The sequence below is a fragment of the Crinia signifera genome, chromosome 9, assembly GCF_055691185.1.
Source record: "Crinia signifera chromosome 9, ASM5569118v1, whole genome shotgun sequence".
Classification (NCBI taxonomy): Eukaryota; Metazoa; Chordata; class Amphibia; order Anura; family Myobatrachidae; genus Crinia; species Crinia signifera.
The window spans coordinates 131,453,879-131,477,659 of NC_139225.1; the positions used below are offsets into that span (position 1 = coordinate 131,453,879).

The 23,781-nt window shown below is 49.7% G+C and overlaps 1 protein-coding gene across 1 annotated transcript in view; it reads right to left on the bottom strand.

Moving 5' to 3' along the window:
- LOC146036051 (cytochrome P450 2H2-like) overlaps window positions 1-23,467 on the bottom strand; it is a 32,504-nt gene extending 9,037 nt beyond the window's left edge. The window contains exons 1-6 of the mRNA XM_083159822.1: window positions 23,167-23,467; window positions 18,936-19,098; window positions 10,152-10,301; window positions 1,397-1,557; window positions 487-660; window positions 242-383 (exon numbers count right to left, since the gene is read on the bottom strand). Of these exons, the coding sequence (XP_083015948.1) occupies window positions 242-383; window positions 487-660; window positions 1,397-1,557; window positions 10,152-10,301; window positions 18,936-19,098; window positions 23,167-23,346 (970 nt within the window). The 5' untranslated portion in view covers window positions 23,347-23,467. The remainder of the gene's footprint in view (window positions 1-241; window positions 384-486; window positions 661-1,396; window positions 1,558-10,151; window positions 10,302-18,935; window positions 19,099-23,166) is intronic.
- Window positions 23,468-23,781: the final 314 nt, after the last annotated feature.

The window sequence follows — 23,781 nt, forward strand, 5'->3', positions numbered from 1 at the left end:
TCAGCAGACAGCACATACATGGCAGCATTGTGGAGGCACAAAATGATGGGAGGAGCCTGAAGTAACAGACAATTCAACAGATATTTCAGACTCCTTCAATCACTGACTGAGATTAGAAAAGTCATTAGCCTGATGGTCAGCAAAATGGAGTCGCGACCCCATGCTGAGAAGGTTGGGACCCACTTTGGGGTCAGGACCCACAGTTTGAGAACCGCTGGCCTAGACTAAGCATTAGGTTTACCTTGTATCTCTGGGTATTTGAGCATTATAAGAAAGCCGTATCTTAATGTCAAGCTTGATGTCTCCGTCCCAGCAAAGAACAGGTCAATCACTGTCCCTTGTAAATTCTCCTCACAGAATTCAGTGTTTGGATTATTTTTTTCCTGGAAGATTTTGTGTAGGATTTATTAATAAAAAATTGTAAATGATTTTTTTCAACCCCAGCTAACTCTATCTTCAAAAGCCCAAACAAACAAACCAACCAACCTCCTCCATCTTCACAAGAAAGCAGTCAATGAAGTCTCGAGGGCAATTCTCATCCAGTGTGTCCCGATGAGACGCCACCATGTCTCTCACAAACTCTCTCATCTTAGTATTATTTGTAAAGATTTTCTGGTGGGGGCCAGGAATGTGATGCAAGCTTGGGAACATATTAAGAATCTGAAAAATGAGTAGTATGTTTTATTATTTTCTCTTAATAAAAATAAAACCTTCCACGAGATAGAGATATATATCTATATATCTATATCATACACACTGAACAATATTGTCAATGATATCGTTCCGGACTGTCACTAAACATGCAGTCTTTGACTATAGAAGCAGATTTGATTGCATGTTCAGATGACAGGGGGGCAGGACCGCCGACAGGGGGGTGCCAAGGGTACAGCTGTCCTGGGCCCAGCCTCTGCAGGGGCCTGGGCAGCTGCCCACAGTGGCATGGCACCACCCGCACCCGCACAGTATCCCCCACCCAGCGCCGGCGGCCAGGCGTGCACAATACACAGTGCAGCCCGCAGAGCGCCGAGCCTAGGATACAGAGGGGCTCGGCGCTCTGCAGGCTGCACTGTGCAGTGAGTGCTCCGAGTCCTGGAGGGAGAAGATGCTGTGCCGCTGGTAAGTAATAGTAATGGGGGGCGGGGTGCTGGCGTGCGAGGGGGGGGTGCCGCTGGGGGCTCGGGCTGAAGGTTAGTACCGGGCCCCAACATTACTAGTGGTGGCCCTGCAGGTGTGATTAAGACATGCAGGAGTGCACGCCAAGTAAAATGTTACCAATGCTACTAATAGTACTGTAACCTCATATTGATTAATAGGACAGAACTTTGTGGTTGTTTGGTACTATAAAGGTCCAGAGTATTCCACACTAAAAATGCTGCATTCCTTTTAAAAATTGTACCTGACCAGAGAGAGAATTCAGTTGCTTGAACATTTCTCTAAGATAAGATAAGAGGGCCATGAACTTCTTGTCCTCATAGTCAAATCTCTCACCAAACACAACAGAACAAATAACATTAGAAACTGCCAATCCCAGCAGGTATGTTGGGTCAAATGGGGTATCTGTAATTGAAGATTTAAATAATAAAGTTATAGATCTGATCAGTATACTGAAGTTTCCCAAAAATCAATACTGTATGGAAGTACATGTGGACTATCATTTCATTGTCATGACTATTGCTACATGGAACAGATTTACCAGGGCTATTTTTCAGCAGGCTCCAGCAGGAACTGAGGCCCTTATTCTAGTTCACTCTTTCTGACAAAATATTTCTTAGATGGACAAAACCATGTGCACTGCAGGTGAGGCAGCTGTTACTTGTGCAGAGATAATTAGATTTGGGTGGGGTTTTACACCTGCCTCACCTGCAGTGCACATGGTTTTGTCCATCTAAGAAATATTTTGTCAGAAAGAGTGAACTAGAATAAGGGCCTCAGTTCCTGCTGGAGCCTGCTGAAAAATAGCCCTGAGATTTACCTACTTCATGTTATGGAATTACTCTATGCAGATTGTTGGAGAAAAACACATGTATTAACCAGGGTTGGCGACTTTCTGGCTGCCCCCTCTGGGAGAGGGCAGCCAGTTCAGTGAGGCAGGAAGGGGGGGAGGGGCAGGGTCCCCGGCGAATCACCCGTAGTGTGGGCGTGGTCAGCATAATCATGCCCTTGTGGCCACGCCCCCTGCCATGCAATGCCGGTATTTTAGGCATTGCACAGTGGGGACGGCTACAAAGATGAGATTCATGTCATTTGCTCCCATGGGGGGCCACAGGAGACTGGCCACATTCCGGGAGGCTTGCTCCCCTTTTCTGGGGGCCGGGAGGGCGACCCAATTTCCGGGACCCTCCTGGCCATTCTGGGAGGGTAGGCAACCCTAGTATTAATAGACACTCCATCTAGCACAACCCCTAGTACCTGCTGCTACATACTGCAGTTTATCTGTAAAGGTGCCCATACACTTATGCGAGGCATCGCATTCCGCCGTTGCATGCAATACCCCACCAGGGAGCCGTCGGGCAGCAGGATCACATATGATACTGTGACCGGACGCCTGCCCTTAGCTCTGGCTACGCCCTTCGGGTCCACAGATAGCGGTTCCTGGTCTCACGGGACCTGGCCAATAGGGGATTCCCTGTTACCGTCAGTAACCGCCTATTACTGACTCCACCCACTACGCAGTGGGCGGGGTTATCGCTGCCACCACCAGACTCCTCCTACGTGGCGTCTGGAACCACGGATACCTCCTCAGGTCCAATCGCTGGCACCTGAGTACTACCTGCGTCGACACACTGCTGGTGTCGACTAGTCCCCCACTGGTCACGGACCAGGCCTCTGCTTTGGTAGCTGGCAGAGCGGAGACTCGGAGACGCTGGATGCTATGCCCAGAACAGCCGGAGAACGGAATTATTGCAATTAATTCTGTTGGTCGCAGATGAAGCAGACTTCTTGGGCAAAAGATGGTTTATTTGCTCAAGTAGAAGCTCTGAAAAGAGCCCTCTCCTAGGTCCCTAGGAGGTACAGCATACAAGATGTTACAGCATTCAGATACAGGCAGAAGTACAACAACTTGGGCTCACAGGCCCTGCTTATAAAGACAGAAAACACACTGACATTGTCAGATCCTCCCCCATACATTTACAATTTGCATCTCAATCTGACATGTTACTTCTAGTGCATAACGACCTAAGATTACATACTACAAAGGATGAGTCCAATTTCCTTAGAATATATAACTTCCATGACCGGGGGAGATATTTATCTCCTGGACATGTTTACATAAAGAAACACAAATGTCTGCATTACCAACACCTGGCACACAGGATGGCCTGGGTTCAGTGACCCATCACATATGGTACATAAATTTCCTTATCACCTTTTACACAGGGCTTCAGACACAGAGCCTACTCCCTGCTGTGTTTTGGACACTCACAGACCTTCTGACAAGAGGGGCAGATTAGCATTTCATTTCCACATCACCAAGATTTGCTAAATTCCTTCCCCCAGAAATGTACAAAGTGCATTGTAAGTCCAGAATGCATTCCTCAATATTCAATACAATATACACAATATATGATGCAGTCCTAGCTCAGTGCCAAACATATATTTCATAAGTACATATAATCTGTGCCTGGTGCTCAGCAGCAGGCTACAACTTACATCAGCACTGCAGAAGGGGTCCTGTCCCAGCTCAGTGCTGCTCATACAGTTTAAAACATGTCAAGTGCCCTTGTCCTGAATAACGGCAAAGCAAGGAGAGTTAACCCCTTCAGTGCTGTAGCCCCCATTAACCCCGTGTGCCGGGCTCTCCGGCCACACTTCTTCCCCCCCCTTCAAGCGGGAAACCAGAGGGCCATGTCCCAACGACTTGGCTCCTGGTCCCGCAGCCCATTTGGGGGTTACTTCGAGTGCCTGGGGGTGTTGGCCCCCAGCCTAGACAGTTCCTCCAGACTGCAGTGGGCCATATCCGGTTGGTGCTGAAAGTCCACACAGTCACCACAGTGTCCAAGTCCAAGGCCCCACAACAACAGTCTGTCTGTTTCCCCCAATGAAGGGGGCAAACCTTCATCAGGTGGGTGTTCCTTCACACCAGTAGGGTGCCAGTGGCACCATCTGTGCCAAAGCTGGTCTGCTGCATACACAATTGCCACCCAGTGTGTCCAAATTGTGGCATACCCCACCTCCATCCATAGCAGTATTCTGCTCACACAAGCCACAGGGTGCTCCTGCCCATATGGCTCCTCTTGGCTCAGTACTGCTTCCAGTCCGTGCAGTGACGCAATAGTCCGTACCACAGTGTCCTGGTAATAAATATGCGTCATCAGCACTGGAGCTGGTACCAGAGCCTCCTTCAGCGACTGGAATGCCAACTCACAAGCAGGTGTACAGTCCACTGTCTTGGGAAGGCCCTTCCTAGTCACTACTGTAAGGGACGTCACTACCAAACTAGAGTCAGGGACAACTGGTCTGTAGGGCCTTACAGTTTCTAAGGTCAGTACCTGTCTGGGGGTTGTGGGCCGGGGACAGCCTCTGGTCGCCTCTACCTTCACTGGTCTGGGCCTACCCCTGTCTCCTCCCACACTATCCTCCAGGCACTGCACCCCTGTCACTTCTCCCGGGCACCCGTCTGCAACAACTGTCAGACCTGCCCTCCTGTCCTCCTCAAAGGACCTACGTCTTGGGGAACCCACCCTCTCTGGTGTATCCCCTTCTACCTTCCTGACTACCCTGGGCCTGAACCCTTCCTGCCCGGGCACACTCCCCACCCCCACCGCATCAAGGCCGCTGCGAGCTTGGCAACGTATGCCTGTCAGGGATGGGTCAGAGAGCGGAGCCTCCTGAACCCCCAGCCAGTGCCCCTCACTTTCTCCTAAAGGGGGACACTCTACAGGGGCATCTAGGTTGGGATGTCTAGGGTCATTCTGGTTTGGGTCAGTCATTTTAAGGTCAGTGTGGTCACTCATACTCACCGCTGGAGTTGGCAAACCACTAGGAACAGTAGCATCGCTGTGTACCATCACAGGATACAACAAGCTGGCACACACATCCTCTGCGTTGCTAGGGGACGTAGGCACACCAGAGGCAAAAGGCATGCTGGGGAGATGCGTTGATCTAGCCGCTGTAGTCTTTTCCTCTGGGCTGGTTGATGCTGTGGTTGGCTGTGCTGGCAGTTGTCTTGCCGCTGTGGTCTGTTCCTCTGGGCTGGGCTGTGCTGGCGTTGATGGTAAGGACGGTAGTCTGGCAGCTTGACTCCAGGCGATGGCGTTAGCAAATGTAGTAACGATTCCACCCCCAAGATCATTCCCCAGGACTACATCTGTTGGGAGGCCATCCATGACGGCAACATCTCGCAACTCTGGTCCAGCCCCCCAATCCAGGTAGACTCTGGCCATGGGCACCTCTCGCTCCGCTCCATCTGCCATTGTAACTTTGGCAGTGCGACCCTGCAAGGTTGCAGCAGGATCAATCAGTCTGGGGCTCACCACAGTGATTGAGGCCCCAGAGTCTCTCAGGCCTTCCCCCTGCAGGGGCCCCACTTGGACCGACTGCAGGTGCCACCACATATTCTGTAGAGGCCGCATGGCCATGCAGGTGACTCTATCAGCAGAGTCTGCCTGCTTCTCACCACACTCCATCGGACTGACTGGAGGGGGTAAAGTCTCTGTGGGCTCATCTCCACGGGTCAAGCAAGCAAGCCGGGCTCCAGCATTCGGATTGGTAGCGCGAATCTGGGGTGCCGGCAGTGTGGGACAGTTCATCCTCAGATGTCCGATTTTCCCACAGCTGTAGCACTTCTTGACCAGGTGGGGCTCCGATGATCCCTGATTACTCGCAGGGACGCTGCGGGGCGATTGCTGGCCAAGAGCACCCGGGTTGGAAGATGCTTGCTTTGGGGGGCGATGAGCTGAAGAGGGGTGTCCCCCTGGTGGTACAGTCCTTTGTAGCGGGCTGCTACTTGGGCGTTTCAGCCCCTGTGACCGAATTGTCACATACTTGTCCGCTAGCTGGGCAGCCATCTTTACGTTGGGTGGCTCCCGATCTAGCACCCACTCCTTCACTTCCTGGGCACACCTGCGGTAGAACTGCTCCCTGCAGATCACATCAATCAGGGTGTCCCAGGTTGTGGCCTTTGATTCCTGCACCCACTTCACCAAGTACTGCCGCAGCTGGGTGGCAAACTGCTCGTGGGTGCTGCCCGGATTCTTTGGCAAGTCCCGAAACTTTTTCCTGTAGGACTCAGGAGTTACAAAAAACCGTTGGAGGAGGGCCTTGGCGACAACATCATAGTCCCCACAGTCCTCATTGGCCACTCCTCGATAGGCCTCCAAGGCCTCTCCATGCAGGGTGGGCACAAGGTGTCTTACCCACTCCTGTTTGGGCAAATCATGTAGTTTACAAGTCCTTTTAAAAACTTGCAAATGTCCATCAATGTCCCCATCGCTGTCAGCAAACTTAGCAAACTGAATCCGTCCCACTCGGGGGGTAGCAGCTGACAACGGCGCCCGGGGTACCACAGCCTGTGGTGCCCGCTCCGCATGCCACATCCGAATGATGAGCATGCGTTCTTGTTCCGTTGCCCTCTCCCCTAATTCCGCTAGCCGATCTGCTAGGCTATCCACGTCGTCCACCCTGGGACGCGGGGATCCTGGCCCTGCTAGGGAATGTTGGGAAACGTGGCTGCTGCTAGAGGGGGCGGGGCTTGTGAGTCTCACCGGGTCCAGATGAAGGTCCTCTGTGTGGCTGTCCTCCTGGACACGGTCACCATCAGCGTGCTGCACCTCCTCCCGACTCGACTCCTCCAAGCGCTTGAGCGCCGCCCTCATTTCGTTTACAGTTGCTATGGAAGGGATATCCACACCCTTCTCCCGACACACGATTTCGAGGTCATCCTTCGACATTCCATTGAAGTCCGCCATCTTGCGCGTTCTCCTGGCTGCCGTTACTCTTCCCTGAGTAACGCGGCTTCTCCAATCGGGTGACTGAAGAGCCGCCTGGGTTATCCCACCGGCTTGCCACCAATTTCTGTGACCGGACGCCTGCCCTTAGCTCTGGCTACGCCCTTCGGGTCCACAGATAGCGGTTCCTGGTCTCACGGGACCTGGCCAATAGGGGATTCCCTGTTACCGTCAGTAACCGCCTATTACTGACTCCACCCACTACGCAGTGGGCGGGGTTATCGCTGCCACCACCAGACTCCTCCTACGTGGCGTCTGGAACCACGGATACCTCCTCAGGTCCAATCGCTGGCACCTGAGTACTACCTGCGTCGACACACTGCTGGTGTCGACTAGTCCCCCACTGGTCACGGACCAGGCCTCTGCTTTGGTAGCTGGCAGAGCGGAGACTCGGAGACGCTGGATGCTATGCCCAGAACAGCCGGAGAACGGAATTATTGCAATTAATTCTGTTGGTCGCAGATGAAGCAGACTTCTTGGGCAAAAGATGGTTTATTTGCTCAAGTAGAAGCTCTGAAAAGAGCCCTCTCCTAGGTCCCTAGGAGGTACAGCATACAAGATGTTACAGCATTCAGATACAGGCAGAAGTACGACAACTTGGGCTCACAGGCCCTGCTTATAAAGACAGAAAACACACTGACATTGTCAGATCCTCCCCCATACATTTACAATTTGCATCTCAATCTGACATGTTACTTCTAGTGCATAACGACCTAAGATTACATACTACAAAGGATGAGTCCAATTTCCTTAGAATATATAACTTCCATGACCGGGGGAGATATTTATCTCCTGGACATGTTTACATAAAGAAACACAAATGTCTGCATTACCAACACCTGGCACACAGGATGGCCTGGGTTCAGTGACCCATCACATATGGTACATAAATTTCCTTATCACCTTTTACACAGGGCTTCAGACACAGAGCCTACTCCCTGCTGTGTTTTGGACACTCACAGACCTTCTGACAAGAGGGGCAGATTAGCATTTCATTTCCACATCACCAAGATTTGCTAAATTCCTTCCCCCAGAAATGTACAAAGTGCATTGTAAGTCCAGAATGCATTCCTCAATATTCAATACAATATACACAATATATGATGCAGTCCTAGCTCAGTGCCAAACATATATTTCATAAGTACATATAATCTGTGCCTGGTGCTCAGCAGCAGGCTACAACTTACATCAGCACTGCAGAAGGGGTCCTGTCCCAGCTCAGTGCTGCTCATACAGTTTAAAACATGTCAAGTGCCCTTGTCCTGAATAACGGCAAAGCATGGAGAGTTAACCCCTTCAGTGCTGTAGCCCCCATTAACCCCGTGTGCCGGGCTCTCCGGCCACAGATACATCTTAGCGTTCCCTTTAGCACACACTATATTGTATGCAATCAGATGCGCAGGGGACCGGGATTCAGAATCGGAGGTCAGACACATAAGAGTTGGGAACTTTCACCAGATTTATCGGCCCAATCTGGGTGCATAGTGCCCAAATTGTATAAGTGTATAGGCACCTTAACACTCCCCTTCCCTCCTGCCAAGACACCTCATATTATACACTATGTTCCATACAGCCAGTGACCCAATCTTCCACATTACTTCTCTGTATGACCACTCACTACATCCCTTTTACTGCTGCCAGATACCGAATCTGCCAAACTGCACTTACCCGCTGCTAGATACTCTTGTGCCACACTCTCACTGCATACTGCCAGATACCACATCTCCTGCACTCTATTTACCTTCTTCCAGAGAAATACGGTCAGTTGGTCCACCTAAAGATGGTCAACAGTCATTAGGTCGACACCACTAGGTATACATACTGCAAGGTCGACATGGGACAAGGTTGACAGTTCATTAGGTCGACATGGTCTAGTTCGACAGTCAAAAGGTCGACATGGGTTTTTTTACTATTTTTTGAGCCAACATGTGTTGACAGGCGGTATTTCATGCCCTACCATCCACTAGGGCATGGTGGGAGAATAGCACAGCGAGCCTTGTGAGGGGACGCAGTGCACTTAATCCTGTGTCCATGTCGACTGTGTCGACAGTCGGGTCAAAAAAAAAACAGTGAAAACCCCCATGTCGCCCTTTTGACTGATGACCTAGACCATGTCGACATAATGCTTGTGTTGACCTAATGACCTGTTGACCTTGTCCCATGTCGACCTAGACCCATGTCGACCTTGCAGTATGTTGACCTAGTGGTGTTGACCTTATGACTGTCGACCATCTTTAGGTCTACCATGAGATCGGTACCCCTTCCAGATCCCACATCTGACACATTTCTTTTATCTGCAGCCAGACAAACTATTTGCCATTTAAACTTATAAAATGTATTTGGTTCACTGTAAATAATAAATGTCACCCTTTGAGTTCCAAGAGAATTTGTCAAAGTAGGTGCGAAAATTGCCAAGCAAACCTTTTTATTCATCATAATGTCCTGCCATGTTTACCTGATAGAGGAAATAGAATATTTTTTCACATAACATAGTTTATATAACAAATTTGACCGACTCTGGAATTTTTAGTGTATATCACTGCATAACGCCAACTTCCTGTCAACTTGCTAATGGCTTGCGATTAGAAAAGACACTGTGGGTAAGATTTAATGGGATGAGAGATTCAGAAAATGAGAGATTTGGTGAGAAATCTCCAGGGTTTTTTAAAGCGGCAATCATTTACACTGCAAAATCAAACTGGTTTTGCAGTGTAAATGATTGCTGCTTTAAAAAAAACTGGAAAATCTCTCACTTTCTGAATCTCTCATCCCATTAAGGGGGAAATTTACTAAAGAAAATTTGTAAAAAATAGGTGTATTTGTATCCAGAAATACACTGATTTTTTACATTTACTATCCCGAAAATACGGCAATTTGTATTCGTATTGATAGCACATCAATACGAATACGAATTGCCGTATTTTTGGGATAGAAAATGTAAAAAAATAAGTGTATTTCTGGATAAAAATACACCTATTTTTTTACAAATTTCCTTTAGTAAATTTCCCCCTAAATCTCACCCTGGATTTCATCACGGGATGGCCTTGCGCATGTGCGCTATGATCTGTATGTATGCTCAGTCATTCCGTTATTGCCCAGCCGTTGAAATTGCAGTGCAGCAGTCAGGTCTGAATACCCCCCCTGTCTGCGAAGCCTACTGTATATTACTACAATAACCAAGAGGTGATCTTGCACCTACAGTACCTTGGTTTTGCATTATTCTTTCTCCAAGGCACCGGGCCTCTTCCTGGATCCTCTCCTCAATGCTCTTCCTCCCCATTCCAAAATTTCTCAAGGTCATGAGGGAGAAACGACGCATTGCTTTCCACCTCTCTCCATTGGTCGTAATAACCCCTGAAACATTGTAGAGGAACAGTTAAAGTGTGTCCATCTTGTTTCATGCCACATGTGGGAAAACCGGACAACTGTGTTACATGTGAGCCTATAGTAATTATTTAATTTCATCTTTTGTTCAATTAAAAAAAAAAAATACAAATGAAATCAAGATTTTGTTAACTTGCATATGTGACGTAATCTCATAACAAAGTTCCATTTAAATATATCAAATAACCAGCAATTTTCATATTGGTAAATTTCCCCCATACTCTCTGCTTTTTGTACAGACAAAATATATTTTAAATTTTCAAGTGTGGCAAACGCAGCGGGCCACCGAGCCCGAAATGCTGCGAGCGCAGTGAGCTTCGCAAGGGGACGCGGAATACATGTAAAGTAATACGCGTCCCCTCGCAGGGCGCGCTGCGCTCGCCACGTTTCGGGCTTGGTGGCTCGCTGCGCTCGCCACACTATATAAACTCAGCTCCACGCCGACGTGGATAGTGGGGTATTCAAAGGTCGGGGGACGCGTACCGCCACCCCTCGCCGGCTCGCTACGCTCGCCATGCTTCGGGTTGGGTGATTATACAATTTAAAATCGTATTGCATTGCATGCGGCTATATGGCATGCGATGCGATACAATGCATAAGATGCCATACGATGCAAATCATGGGCACCGTGCTAGGAACCACCTATTGAAATTGATACATCAGAAGATCTTTTGTTTTAGGTTTTAAAAGAAGGAAAGGAATTAAAGGAAGTATTGTAAATACTCTCAGCGACTTTGTCATTGCTACAGTATTATTATTATTTTTTTAAATAGTCACAAGGCGCTAATGCCTCTCTCATATGGGTACATGCAGGTATGGATCTTTAATATACATTGATGGAAGAAATTTTCTTTTTCCCATTCCAATTATTACAGAATGAAGAGAGTCTATTTTATTGGCACATTATCTAGCGAGGGCACCATGGCCACCACTCTAGACGCTGCCAGCATTGGTGTTTAAGCACTTTGCGGATGCCGGCTCCCTCTTGCTTCCATGACATCACATGCACCGTCAGTGGCAAACGCAGGATTTTTAGAGGGGGGCTTCCAAATGTAACCCAAATATGTCCCACTCTGCTACACATTGGACTAAGTACAGAAGTCTGGGGAAACAGTAACAGCTCGAAAATTGGTATTTTTATACAATGAATAGTGTATGGAATATAGTATTATTTAACAGTACAGATGGTCTGTAATATAGGCTGTTTCAAATATTTAAATATGATAAGTGGTCAGGAAAAGGTTAAACATATAATAAATAAATACACAAACATAAGATAGAGCGTGGGCCGCATAGGCTAGAGGGAATTTAAGAGCCTGTGAATTTGTTGTCCATAAGCAATGTCAGCAGTAGCATCAGTGTAAAGCCCATAGGAAATGGCAGTGGAGTGGCAGTTAGATCTGCCAATCAGGTAGCAAGGGGGCGTTAGCCTAGAAAGGGGTATATTAGGCATCAGAGCCAGGAAGTAAGCCTCTTTGAGTCTGGATCTGACCTGACCTGTGCTGTGCCTGCGTATCACAGATAAGTGCATCTTTTTCACATTCAAAGATCCCTCGAGTACTTGCCTGCCATGTCCGGCTGCCCAAATCGCTCGGCACCCCCCTTACTCTGGCTGGCTGATGCCGCCCGCTATCCACCGCGGCATCGCGGGGCGGGGGGGTGGACGCCGGCCGGTGCCCGCTACACGGCCGGGCCTTCCCCGGCCGCGTCCTCACCAGGATCACCTGTGCGGTCTTACACGCTGCCGCCGGGTAAAGGCTCTTTCGGCGACCACAGCAGCGTCACGGCAGGCACCGCGCCCCTACTCTCGGCCGCGAGTCACGTGGCCGAGCGAGCGGGCGGCGGTTTAGGTCAAGGGGGCACATACAACAACCCGGTGGCGGCGTGGGTGGCTCCCGCCGCCGCTGGGGGTTCGGGTACAAGCACACCGTCGGGGGCAGGCCCTGCGGCCTCCAGCCCTCACCATCCATCAGGATCGGGCCCGGATGTCGCCCAGGCGCCAGGCTCTCCCGTAGGCCCCCCGGCCGGGAGGTAGCTGGCTTGGCACTCCCAGGACATCTACCCCTGTAGGGAGTCCCATACAGCACATCACTGGAGGTCCCGCAAGGGGTGCTATTCCCCTCATGGCTGGCCCTGTCATGACAATTCAGAGGGGGATCCCGGTTTCAGCTGGGGGTGACGCAGTCACCGGTGTTTTTCCCCTCGCTGCCATGGTACTCCAGATGCAGCAAGGGGGTACTGGCCGCGCTCAGGCCACGGCCCCCGCCCCTCCCCCTGCTCCGGCCTACCCTCCGCAGCAGCCCTGGTATCCGGGCATGGGTCCAGGGGCAGGTTATGCGGCGGGTTTCCAAGGTCCCACTCCCTTGCAGCATGGGGCAGCAGGTTTTGGGTCCCACGGTTACGGGCCTTTCCAACATCACAATTCCCCTGAGCAGGTCCCTCCGCCGTGGTCTGGCACCACGCCGTCAGCAAGTGCTCACCAGGGGTACCAGCCCGCACAGCAGCATTTTGCACATCAGCCCACTTGGGGCGCCTCACCAGGTTTCCCATATTTCCTTGGCACCGGGGGGACGGTAGGCGGGGTTGCAGGCCCATCCTGGCAGGGGTACCCTCCACAACCAGCGCAGTATTGGCCGGCCAACCGCAAGTTTATCCAGGGGCAGGTACTCTCACCCCTATGCACAGCAACAGGCCGTCGCACCCACACAGCCCCAGTTTTCCTCCGCCGGTAGCGCGGCAGGCGGGCAGTTTATAGGGGATGACCAAGGGATTTCTTCCCGTTATTGCTCAACCAGTAATGTCTTGCCTTTGTCTCCCGAGCGTGACGCAGGTGCTGGCTGCGATGCAGTGGCTAGAGGGCCATCCCACAGTGCCATCCATGTGACTGTCCAACAAGCAGCTCCACCAGCTCGGCCACCCACACCACCAGCCTCCGCCGCCGTCAGCGGCATGGAATCCGACGGCAAGTGAACAACCGGTATTGGGCCTGTCATCAGCGGCTGCCGACGTAGTACCTTCGACATCAGCCGCGGTCGACCAAGGCGAAACATCTATGGGTGGTGAGCATACTGGTTCTTCTATGTGTGATTCCTCATCTTATCACTCATCGGCCAGTAGTGATGAGTCTGGTTCCCCTAAGCGCCCGCGTAAGTTGGCTAAGCTGGTAGCACGCGCAGTGGCGAAAAAGGTCAGGGGTACTAAACGTCACAGAAAAGAGAGCGCCCCAGCTGAGGTGCCCCCCTCCGGGGACATGCAGTTTCGTGCGGCTTGCGCAAGGGGGTCAAAGACAGGATTAGAAAAGGCAAGTTTGTCGACCTGTTTGCACTCACCACGGATATGAAGAAGGAACTTGACAAATCCAAAAAAGACGTAGGCAACGGTGAGCTCGCTTTCAAGAGCTTTCACAATTGGCTGAAGGGGTTCCTGGTGTTCGCCTCGTGCTATCTTAGCACCAGGCCCGAGGAACACATGAATGTCTTCCGTTACCTGTTTTTGGTTAACGAGACGTTCATGTCTTACAAGGGGAACGTTTGGCGTGACTATGACGAGAAGTTTTGTCTTAATCAAGAGTGTGTCCAAGGTCATGCCGATGGGGTGCAAGCACGTCGAAATTTGGTTGGAGGTTATAGGCAAGGGTCACCCCTCTACAGAACCAACCTCAAAAAAAGTCCTTTCCAGGGGGGAAACCCGGGGCAAAACCCGGCGGCAATGGGAAGTGCTTTGCGTTCAACGACGGCAAGTGTGACCGGGGCGCAAAATGCCACTTCCGTCATGAATGCCGTTATTGTGGAGCAGGCCACCCAGGCAAATCTTGTCGAGCACCCGGGCATCATGCCGACCAGGGTGAAGCCAGCGCTGGCAATAAATAAGGCCCCCTCCCCGATAGTGGTGCGGGAGCTGGTGCGCCGTTTGGCCAGCTATCCCCACAGGGCCGACGCCTCATTCCTAGGCCTCGGTTTTACCCACGGTTTCCACTTGCCCATACAGGAGTCAGTTTCTGTAGTGTCCCACAAAAACCTCAAGTCAGCGAGGGACTTCCCCGAGGTGGTGAGACAAAAAGTACAAGCTGAAATAGAGCTAGGCCGCATGGCGGGGCATTTCCAAACTGAGCCGCTTCCTGGGATGTGTTTCTCCCCTTTGGGAGTGGTTCCCAAGAAAACCCCCAGCAAATATAGGCTAATTCAGCATTTGTCTTACCCCCACGGGGCGTCCATCAACGACGCCATCCCTGACTACTATTGCAGCGTGCAATACCAATTATTCGATGAGGTTCTCTGCATGGTCAGATATTTCGGTAGGGGCGCCCTTATGGCGAAGCTAGACATAGAGTCAGCCTTCCGCCTCCTCCCATTACACCCAGAGTCTTTTAAGTTTATTGGTTTCCGTCTTGATGGGGGGATATTCATCGACAAGTGCCTACCCATGGGGTGCTCGGTCTCCTGCTCTTACTTTGAGAAATTCAGTTCCTTCTTACATTGGTGCATTCAAGCCGACACGGACTGTCGAGGAATAGCGCACTATTTGGACGATTTTCTTTTTGTGGGGCCAGGTGACCGAGACACTTGCGCGAACATATTGGCGTCAGCCATGGAGATCATGGTTTCCCTAGGGGTCCCCATTGCCGCATATAAGACGGAGGGCCCTACCACGGTTCTGTCTTATCTGGGCATAGAGATAGATACAGGGGCGGGTTGTTGTAGGCTCCCTGAGGACAAGGTGGTCAGGCTATTCGCACTCATAAGTGAATGCAGGCAGAAGAAGAGGGTACGGTTACGCCTGTTGCAGTCACTGCTAGGATCTTTCAACTTTGCATGCCGCATTATCCCTATGGGCAGAGTGTTTTGCCGTAAGCTTGAGAGGGCCACAGCGGGGGTTAGGGACCCCCATCACACCGTTAGACTTTGCCGGGAGATGAGGGACGACCGGTTGGTATGGTCCTCGTTTCTGGAACAATTCAACAGGGAGCTCATATGGCCTTCGGACCCCACCTCTAACGTGGAACTGCAATTGTTCACGGACGCGGCGGGTTCCACGGGCTTTGGGGCGTACTTCCACGGGGAGTGGTGCTCCGCAAAGTGGCCTCAGTCGTGGGTTGACCGTGGTTTTACGGTCAACCTGCTGCTGCTGGAACTTTTCCTGATCATAGTCTCAGCAGAACTGTGGGCCTAGCATTTAGCGAACCAGAGCATAGTGTTCTGGTGTGACAACCTAGGGGTCGTGCATGCCATTAACAATCAGCGGGCGGCCTCCCCCGAGGCCTTACGGGCATTTGGTGTTACTCTGCTTACGGCACAACTTTCATTTCAGAGCCAGGCATGTCCCGGGGGTGTATAACAGTGTAGCAGACGCTCTTTCGAGATTCCAGTTTGGGAGGTTTCGGGAGTTAGCTCCAGAGGCTTCGCCACTGGGGCTTAGTTGTCCCCCTTTTGTGTGGCAGATCATAGAGCCGGCATGACGGACCTGGCTTTATTGTCCTTGGCCCTTTCCACCCGTAAAGCTTATGGGGCTGCTTGGCAGGATTGGTTGAACTTTCAGGGCTCTCCCGAAGCCAGCGGTAAGTCGGTCGATGACCGGTTACTCGATTTCGTTTGGGGTCACTATAGGCGAGGCAGGTCAAAGTCGGCTATGGTGGCGGCGTTGGCAGGCATCGCCTTTCATTCGCGCTTGCGCGGCAACCCCGACCCCACAAGGTCCTTTGTACTATCTAAAGCCATGAAGGTTTGGGCTAGGGTGCGTCTGGTGCCCCCGGATTCACGCAAACCCATAGACGAGAACTTGCTAGGGGAGCTGATAGGGTGTTTAACCTCAGTAGCCAAGAACGCTTTTGAGGCGTCTTTATTTAAGGTTGCATTCGCATTTGCGTTCTATGGCGCATTTCGCATCGGCAAGCTAGTGGCAGCTAGCAAGCGCTCCCCTACTGGACTTCTCAGGGAAGACGTGGTCTTCCGAGAAGGACAGGTGTTGTGCAAAATCAAGAGGTCCAAAATGGATCAATTGGGCAGGGGCCATTGGGTTACCCTGAAAGCGCAGGCTAACACTGCTACATGTCCTGTTTCCTTGTCTGAGGAATATAGCTCCCACAGACCAGGGGCTGCCTTGCAGTTTCTGGCACATGCTGATGGGCTACCGCTGACCTGATTCCAGTTTTCGGCTGTGTTTCGGCGATGTTTGATTGAGTTGGGTCTGTGGGAGCAAGATTTCGGAACTCACTCTTTCCAAATCGGGGCAGCCACTTGCGCAGTGGCGGCGGGGCTTCCACCTTCCGCCATTCAGGCGGTTGGCAGGTGGAAATCTTCCGCTTATAGGAGTTATGTAAGATTAGATAAGCTAGATAAGTTGTAGATTAGGCGCCTGTTGCGCCGGCCCAAAAACGATTGTTTACAATCGGTTCTGGAAGGTTAGCGTTCCGGAATCGACGGTGTGAAGGGAATTTTTTACTTTTTCCTTCTATTGTGGACTAATTCAATTGGATGTCCCCTAAAGTTCACAGGAGGTTTTTTAAGTTTTTCACCTTCACTTGGGCCGTAGTACATGCATTTATGATGTGTTTACAGTATATCATGATGTTAACCACTAGGTTTCTTCTTTTTGCAGCCCCTTCCCCCTCCGAATTGACTCTGGGTAGGGTTTGGTTCGTAGGGCACTCCTTTATTTTTTGGGCTGCTAGGCACCCACTAGCCTCCAGGGCTCCTGTTCTGGCAAGGGCACTTCATATACGCTGGTTTGGTATTAGGGGCCTACAGTGGGATGGTCTCTGGGACCTTGTATCCGCCAATGCCTGTAGGTGGGGCCGCCCCGATGTGCTAGTCGTCCACCTGGGTGGCAACGACATGGTCAAAAGCACAGGTATCGAGCTGACGATTAGAATTAAGACAGACTTGTTGCGTTTGTTGGAACTCTGGCCTGGTTTAAGAATTGTTTGGTCTGACATAGTTCCCAGCGTTAACTGGCGCGGTTGCCGGAATGTGATAGCCATCGAAAGGGCCAGGAGGAAGTTGAATCATGCGGTGTCTAGGCATGTTGTGGCTCTGGGCGGCACGGCGGTTAGGCATCCCACCATCATGAAGGGGTTTCATCTTTCAGACACCAGTATGGCAGTGTTCCTGCAAGACATTTTTTCTAGTTTAGGTTAGTTTTAGCGTAGGTTTGTTATTTGTTAGGATGGCGGGGCCTGTTTCCGCGTGACGACCCCTGGGGTCTTTGGAACTCAGGCTGTGGCGAGAAGGCGCTCTCGACCAACAGTCAGGTGGGGTGTCAGGTGGTCTCTGTGCGGTATTGCCCCCCCCTTTGCCAAGAAGGCGGGCGAGTCCCCATGCTCCGGCTGGGGGCGTTGGACACTTCCTGGAAGGTCCGCATCATGCAATAGAAGGGGGCGGTATGTCCGTCACAGTGCGGGCTGTACCCCACGAGAAGGGGTGTTGTCAGATTGGGGCGCTACGGTCGCGACCATGGCAACACCCAGAACTGGTGCTGGTCTCAAGTGCTTTCTTTGCCATCCCTTATACAAATAGGGGTCATACCATTTCAATAAATAATTATGACCGTTTTAACCTTACGCAGTTGGTGTCCGTGTCAATATTTTTAGATAAGGTGTTTGTGTCAGTTATTTCTAGGCATAAGAGTTAAGGAATGGTATAGACAACAACAACATAGTTCATTAGGCGCCTTATAGAACCAGTACTGCATAAATCTTACAATCTCCCAATTTCATGGTAAGGCTCCTGTCTCTTACTCCTGGCAGCTACTCGTTGCTCCATTGCCACGTTTGAGGGCTCAGATCCACACACAGTAAATTTGGTAGAATAAGCTGGTACACTGGGCATGTGCAGCTTTGGGGCAATCAGACCCAACGGGTGTGGTATGGGACCCCGTCAGTCGGGATCCCGACAGTCATTATCCCGACGTCGGGATCCCGACTGGCCAGAGTCAGACAGCATGGCGAGTGCAAAAAGCCCCTGCGGGCACGGTGGCTCGCTACGCGAGCCACCTATTCTATTCTCCCTCTATGGGGGTCGTGGACCCCCACGAGGGAAAATAGCGGGTGGCCGTCGGGCACCCGTCTGTCGGCGTTTTGACAGTCGGGATCCCGACATCGGGTAAATGATTGTCGGGATCCCGACTGTCGGGAACCCGTCCGGCACCCGACCCAACCCCCCACCCCCCTTCGTTTGTCTATGACCGTGGCAGAAAAAGAAAACGGTGGGACAGACTTTTCTGTTAAAATTATTGTGCAGAACTGTGGTAGAGGTGGAACTCAGTTCCTTGTTCCATTAAAAGTTCCCTCTCACTTTAACCCCTGCCTATATATACAGTAATACAAGTTAAGGTGCTGATTACATTACACTGCCAGATTAGGAAAGGGGGCTCCCCAGTGTGGACTGCACCCACCTAGGATGCCACTGGCATGGGCACGTAATGCACCCCTGGGACTGGAGGTGCCTCTGAAGAGAATCCCGGAGGCCAGCGTGGACATCGGGGGGGTGGGGGGGGGGGGACTGAAATATTCTTAAAAACCACTGAATATTTCGGTGCTTGGTATACACAGATAAGGGAGACTCGACCTGTAATTAATTCAAGTTCTGTAATGCAAATTGTCAAACTTACCATAACCTTTAAACAGTAGACTCATAACATCCATTTTCCCTCGATCAGCGAATACATCTCCGTAGTCAATCAGGAGCTCCTTTACAGCATCATATCCAACAATCATTACGCCTGGGATATCAGTCAAGTAAAACATGTATACAGGACCATATTTTTCACTAAGCTGCAGAGGAAATAACACTTGGAAATAAAAGGTTTTGTTTCCATAGGAAAATACAAAGCAAAATACTGTAATGCCAGTAAACAACAATTAGTTCTTTGATTACAGAAAATGTTAGCATACCAGTTAGTGCACAGGCAGAAGTCACCCCAACGCGATTATCTGCCAGTGACATCATCAAAAGAAAACTGTGTGAATGCAAAAGTGTTTTCTAAAAACGAATGCCCCATTTACTATGTAAGCCAACACAAACTGCAGTCCATACTCAGTACATTAATGTTCTTTTGTGTTTACTCAAAGGGAAGACTTTACCAGTAGCCGGTCTTTTCCTAATTGCCAATAGTCTTCAAAAGGCTATTATACAATAAAGAATATTACCCATACACTAAGTATAACATAATAACTGAATCAAATCCAAAGTTGTTCTCTGCAAAGTCTTGAACTCAGATGACAGTGAATGAGAAAATCTATCATTTACTCCTAACCTATTTCATTGCAAATTAGTTTTGAACTTCATCAGGTGGGCTAGATATATAGTCCATCATAGTGTATTATCCATCATTAGTTAAAAGGACGTCAAAATGACAGCTTCTGCTATGCACTTTCACTTTAAGCTGTGACAGTTTTTACTTTTACTTTGAGCTGTGACAGTTTATAGCGCACAAACTCTCTACCCCACCCTCAGTCCCTATCTGCTCCTACCACCATTCTCTATCTTCTGCCTGCCCTCCACAGCAGCCCTGCTCTGCCGGTCAAATAACGGCAATCACAGCTTTTTAGGGAGGAGGGGCAAAAATTATGCAAATTGTCTCATTTTAGTACCGCCCACTCCCCGTAGACGCATACATACCAAAGATGCAGTATAATTAAACAGACAATGCCGGTGGAAAAATGAACCAGTGGATAACAGACAGCAGTTACACGCAATGACCCAGTGACCTGGGAAATAGCTCACTGGAACATCAGGATTGTGCAGGTTGGGAATAATGTGGTAAGAGCGCTGCCTGTGTGAATTTGCAGTACGCAATCTAAGTTAGAGTCTATATTACATGTTTTGGAGATGGTGTCGCTCTGGAACAATTTCCATTAAAGCTCAATAGCTCACTTACAGAACTTCACACCCTGGAACATTAATCAGGATAAGAACTAAGAACTGTCAAAGACTGCATGTATGTGGGGCCACAGATCAAATTTTGGGACATGGGTCATTGGTTGGACCCATATAAGGTCGACTCATGAAATGGGTCGACATAACTATAGTTGACAGGGTTGGGTGGTCGACACAAGCATGAGATTGACAATGGGGATCGACATGAGTCAAAAGGTCGACATGAGTTTTGCACAGGTTTTTTTGACCCGGATGTCGACATAGTCGACATGGACATCGTGAAAGTATACCACATCTCCTCGCATGCCTCACTGCACTCACCATGCTTTCGGCACACTATTTTATTCTACCACAATGCCAAGGTGGATGGTAGGGCATGAAATAACGCCTGTTGGCACATTTGACCTAAATAGGGTCGACTTAATGAACGTATCCCCAAATCTTGGTCCTACCACTACACCTGTTGTAAAGCATTTGTAGCATTATTGTCAGTCTGATTGCTATGAGAACTATTTCTTTCTGTCAGTACAAAGTTACCAACTTTGCATTGCGTCCCCAGAGAGGTAATTGTTGTTTTAAAACTTTTTAAATATTTTCAAACTTTCAAACCGAAGGAACACTATTATGTATGTACTGTATAGAAAGTACCAATCTCTCACATCTCCTCTACAGGAACACAGACCCACACAATGGGGGATATTTACTGAGATGGAAGTTCTATTTGAGATGAGATGTTGCCATGGGCAACCAATCAGATACGATCTGTTATCTTCTAGATAAAGGTGCTAGGGATGGCCATCGGTGCAGATGCCATCAATGATGGCGATTCTGCACCCAGCCATTGATAGTGGCAAACTATTTGATGGATAACCATCGATAGTTTTAGCTATCGATGGTCATCCATTATATTTGACTCAATGGCCCATGGGCCAATCAGAACTCAGGGGTGGGACTTCCGGGTGTCAGGGGTGGAGCTATGCTCTGTGTCCTGGCACATTACGTTCAAATAAAGGTTGGCAGTGGCGTAACTATGGATGGTGCAGGGGATGCAGCTGCTATGGGGCCCGGGCCCTTGGGGGGCCCCATAGCACAGCAGGCATCCCCTGCACCCTTTTTCCTTATTAGTGCCGCTCGCTTGGCAGTGTTGGTGGTGCCTCTGCCCCCTCCCCCGCTACTAATAATTAAGGGGAATGTGGTGGTCCGGCTGTTGCAGCCTTCCCCCCTCTCCCTTCTTTGATGCTGCCGGGGCGTGACGTCACTATCTAGTGACCAGCCCCGGCGTGAAACACGCTGTCTGTGCTGCTTGCCTGGCCCTGGAAACAGGAGACACGGAGCTGTCAGTACAGGATGACTCAGCACTGACAGCATGAATTATACTGGTAAGGGGGGGGACAGGGTTAACTGTGGGTCGGAGGGGAGAGGATGTGAATAGGAGAAAAAAAAAAGCGATGCAGGTGCCCCCTACTCATTTTCTTCCATGCTCTCTCTCTGTCTGTCTGAATGTCTCTCTCTCTGTCTCTCTCTGTCTATCTGAATGTCTCTCTCTGTCTGTATGTCTCTCTCTGTATGTCTGTCTCTCTCTGTATGTCTGTCTCTCTCTGTCTGTCTGTCTCTCTCTCTGTCTCTCTCTGTATGTCTCTCTCTCTCTCTCTGTGTGTGTGTGTGTGTCTCTCTCTCTCTCTCTGTATCTCTCTCTCTCTGTATGTCTCTCTCTGTCTGTCTCTCTCTCTGTATGTCTCTCTCTGTATGTCTCTCTCTCTGTCTGTCTGTATGTCTCTCTCTGTATGTATGTCTCTCTCTCTGTCTCTGTCTCTCTCTGTCTCTCTCTTTCTCTCTGCCTGTCTCTCTCTGTCTCTCTCTCTTTCTCTCTGTATGTCTCTCTCTCTCTGTATCTCTCTCTCTCTCTGTATGTCTCTCTCTGTATGTCTCTCTCTCTCTGTCTGTCTCTCACCACCTCCTCTCATTTACTCCCTCCCCACCATGTCTCTCCTCTTTTTCTCCCTCTATGCTGCTACAACCACCCCTTTACACCTCGGCCCCTTCCATATAATCTCTCTCTATCTCCCTCCCCCCCACACACACACCTGTCACCCTCTCCTCCTGTGGTGGGGGGCCCTTTCAAAATTTTGCTATGGGGCCCAGAAGGTAGTAGTTACGCCTCTGAAGGTTGGATAAACATTTATTGGTTAATAACATCTATGGGTACAAATAGTAATCATGAACTGTCTTTAACAACATACTACACAGCAAGGGATAAGCTATTAAAACCTAGGTTGAACTTGATGGACGCAAGTCTTTTTTTCAACCTTACCTACTATGTAACTATGTAACATTGGGGGAAAAAAAAAAACATCGGTTCTCCTTTGCCATTGATGTAGGGAAACCATGTGGTACTCCCACATCGATGGCAAAAGTACTTGATATCGGCCTCAAACCATTGATGATTTGAAATCATCGATGGTCGCTGGCCATCCCTAGAAGGTGCTAAATAAATAAGAAGTACATTCTGATTGGTTGCCCATAGCATCATCCGATGTGAAATAGAATATCAAGTAAATTTCCCCCAATGTCGTATCCCCCATTTAAAACAAATCTTGTTATACCCCGTTCTCACTGCAGCCAAATTCCCAGGTCTAGCATGTAGACCCGGGAATTTTTCTTTTAACACAGGATTTTTGGCAGTGTGAACGGGTCGCATACACGGATCTCATACAGAAGTAAAACCCTTCTTTTTACCCGTGTCTGAGATCTGGGTATGCAGACACGGGTTGACCCGTTCACACTGCCGAAAAACCTGTGCTAAAAGGCAAATTCCCGGGTAGAACTTCTTCACCCGGGAATTTGCCTTGCAGTGAGAACGGGGGTCCAGCGTGGCAGTCCCCGGCATTTCAATGCCGGGGAAAAGCAGTGTATTTCTCACTCGCAGTGAAAACACGGCATGACAAATCAATTTCCCATCTTACCTTAACCAGGTCTCTGTGCAGTTCTGTTGGGCTGACCTGCAGAAGATTCCCCAGTAAGGGTAGGGGAATAGGTCCAGGGGGAAGGTTTTTCTTGCTGATCTTTTTCCACCATGTAACAATATAAATCAGTAGAGTTACAGCGGTTGTTATAAGAAGTGTCTGCCCTACATCCAGCCCCATCCTGGGAATAACAAGTCACAGAGGCTCCGATGTCTGCTCTGTGTCCCAGCTTGTATGATTTTGCCCAGAGTGAGCAGTGGGAGAGGACAGTTTCCTTATTGTGATGACTCAGTATAGAGTTTCTGTACTCCAATAAAAGTACACAGCACAGAGGGCAGCAGTATTATGTAACAGCGAGGGGCCTGATTTTAGCTAGAGGGGGGAAAAAAACAATAGAGTTCTTTCTTGGTCATTTGGTTGGTTTAGATTTTGTGATTTATTTTCATGAACTACAGTACTACAAAAAAAAAAAGTAAATATTTTCTGAACTCCCTGACATAGCAGCAATCTCCCTCTCTCCCTCATTAGTCTAGCAATCTCCCTCATTTCACCTGTGACATTTTGTGGAATAAAGGAATGAGCGATAGATACATTTACATTGAATCATCAGCACCA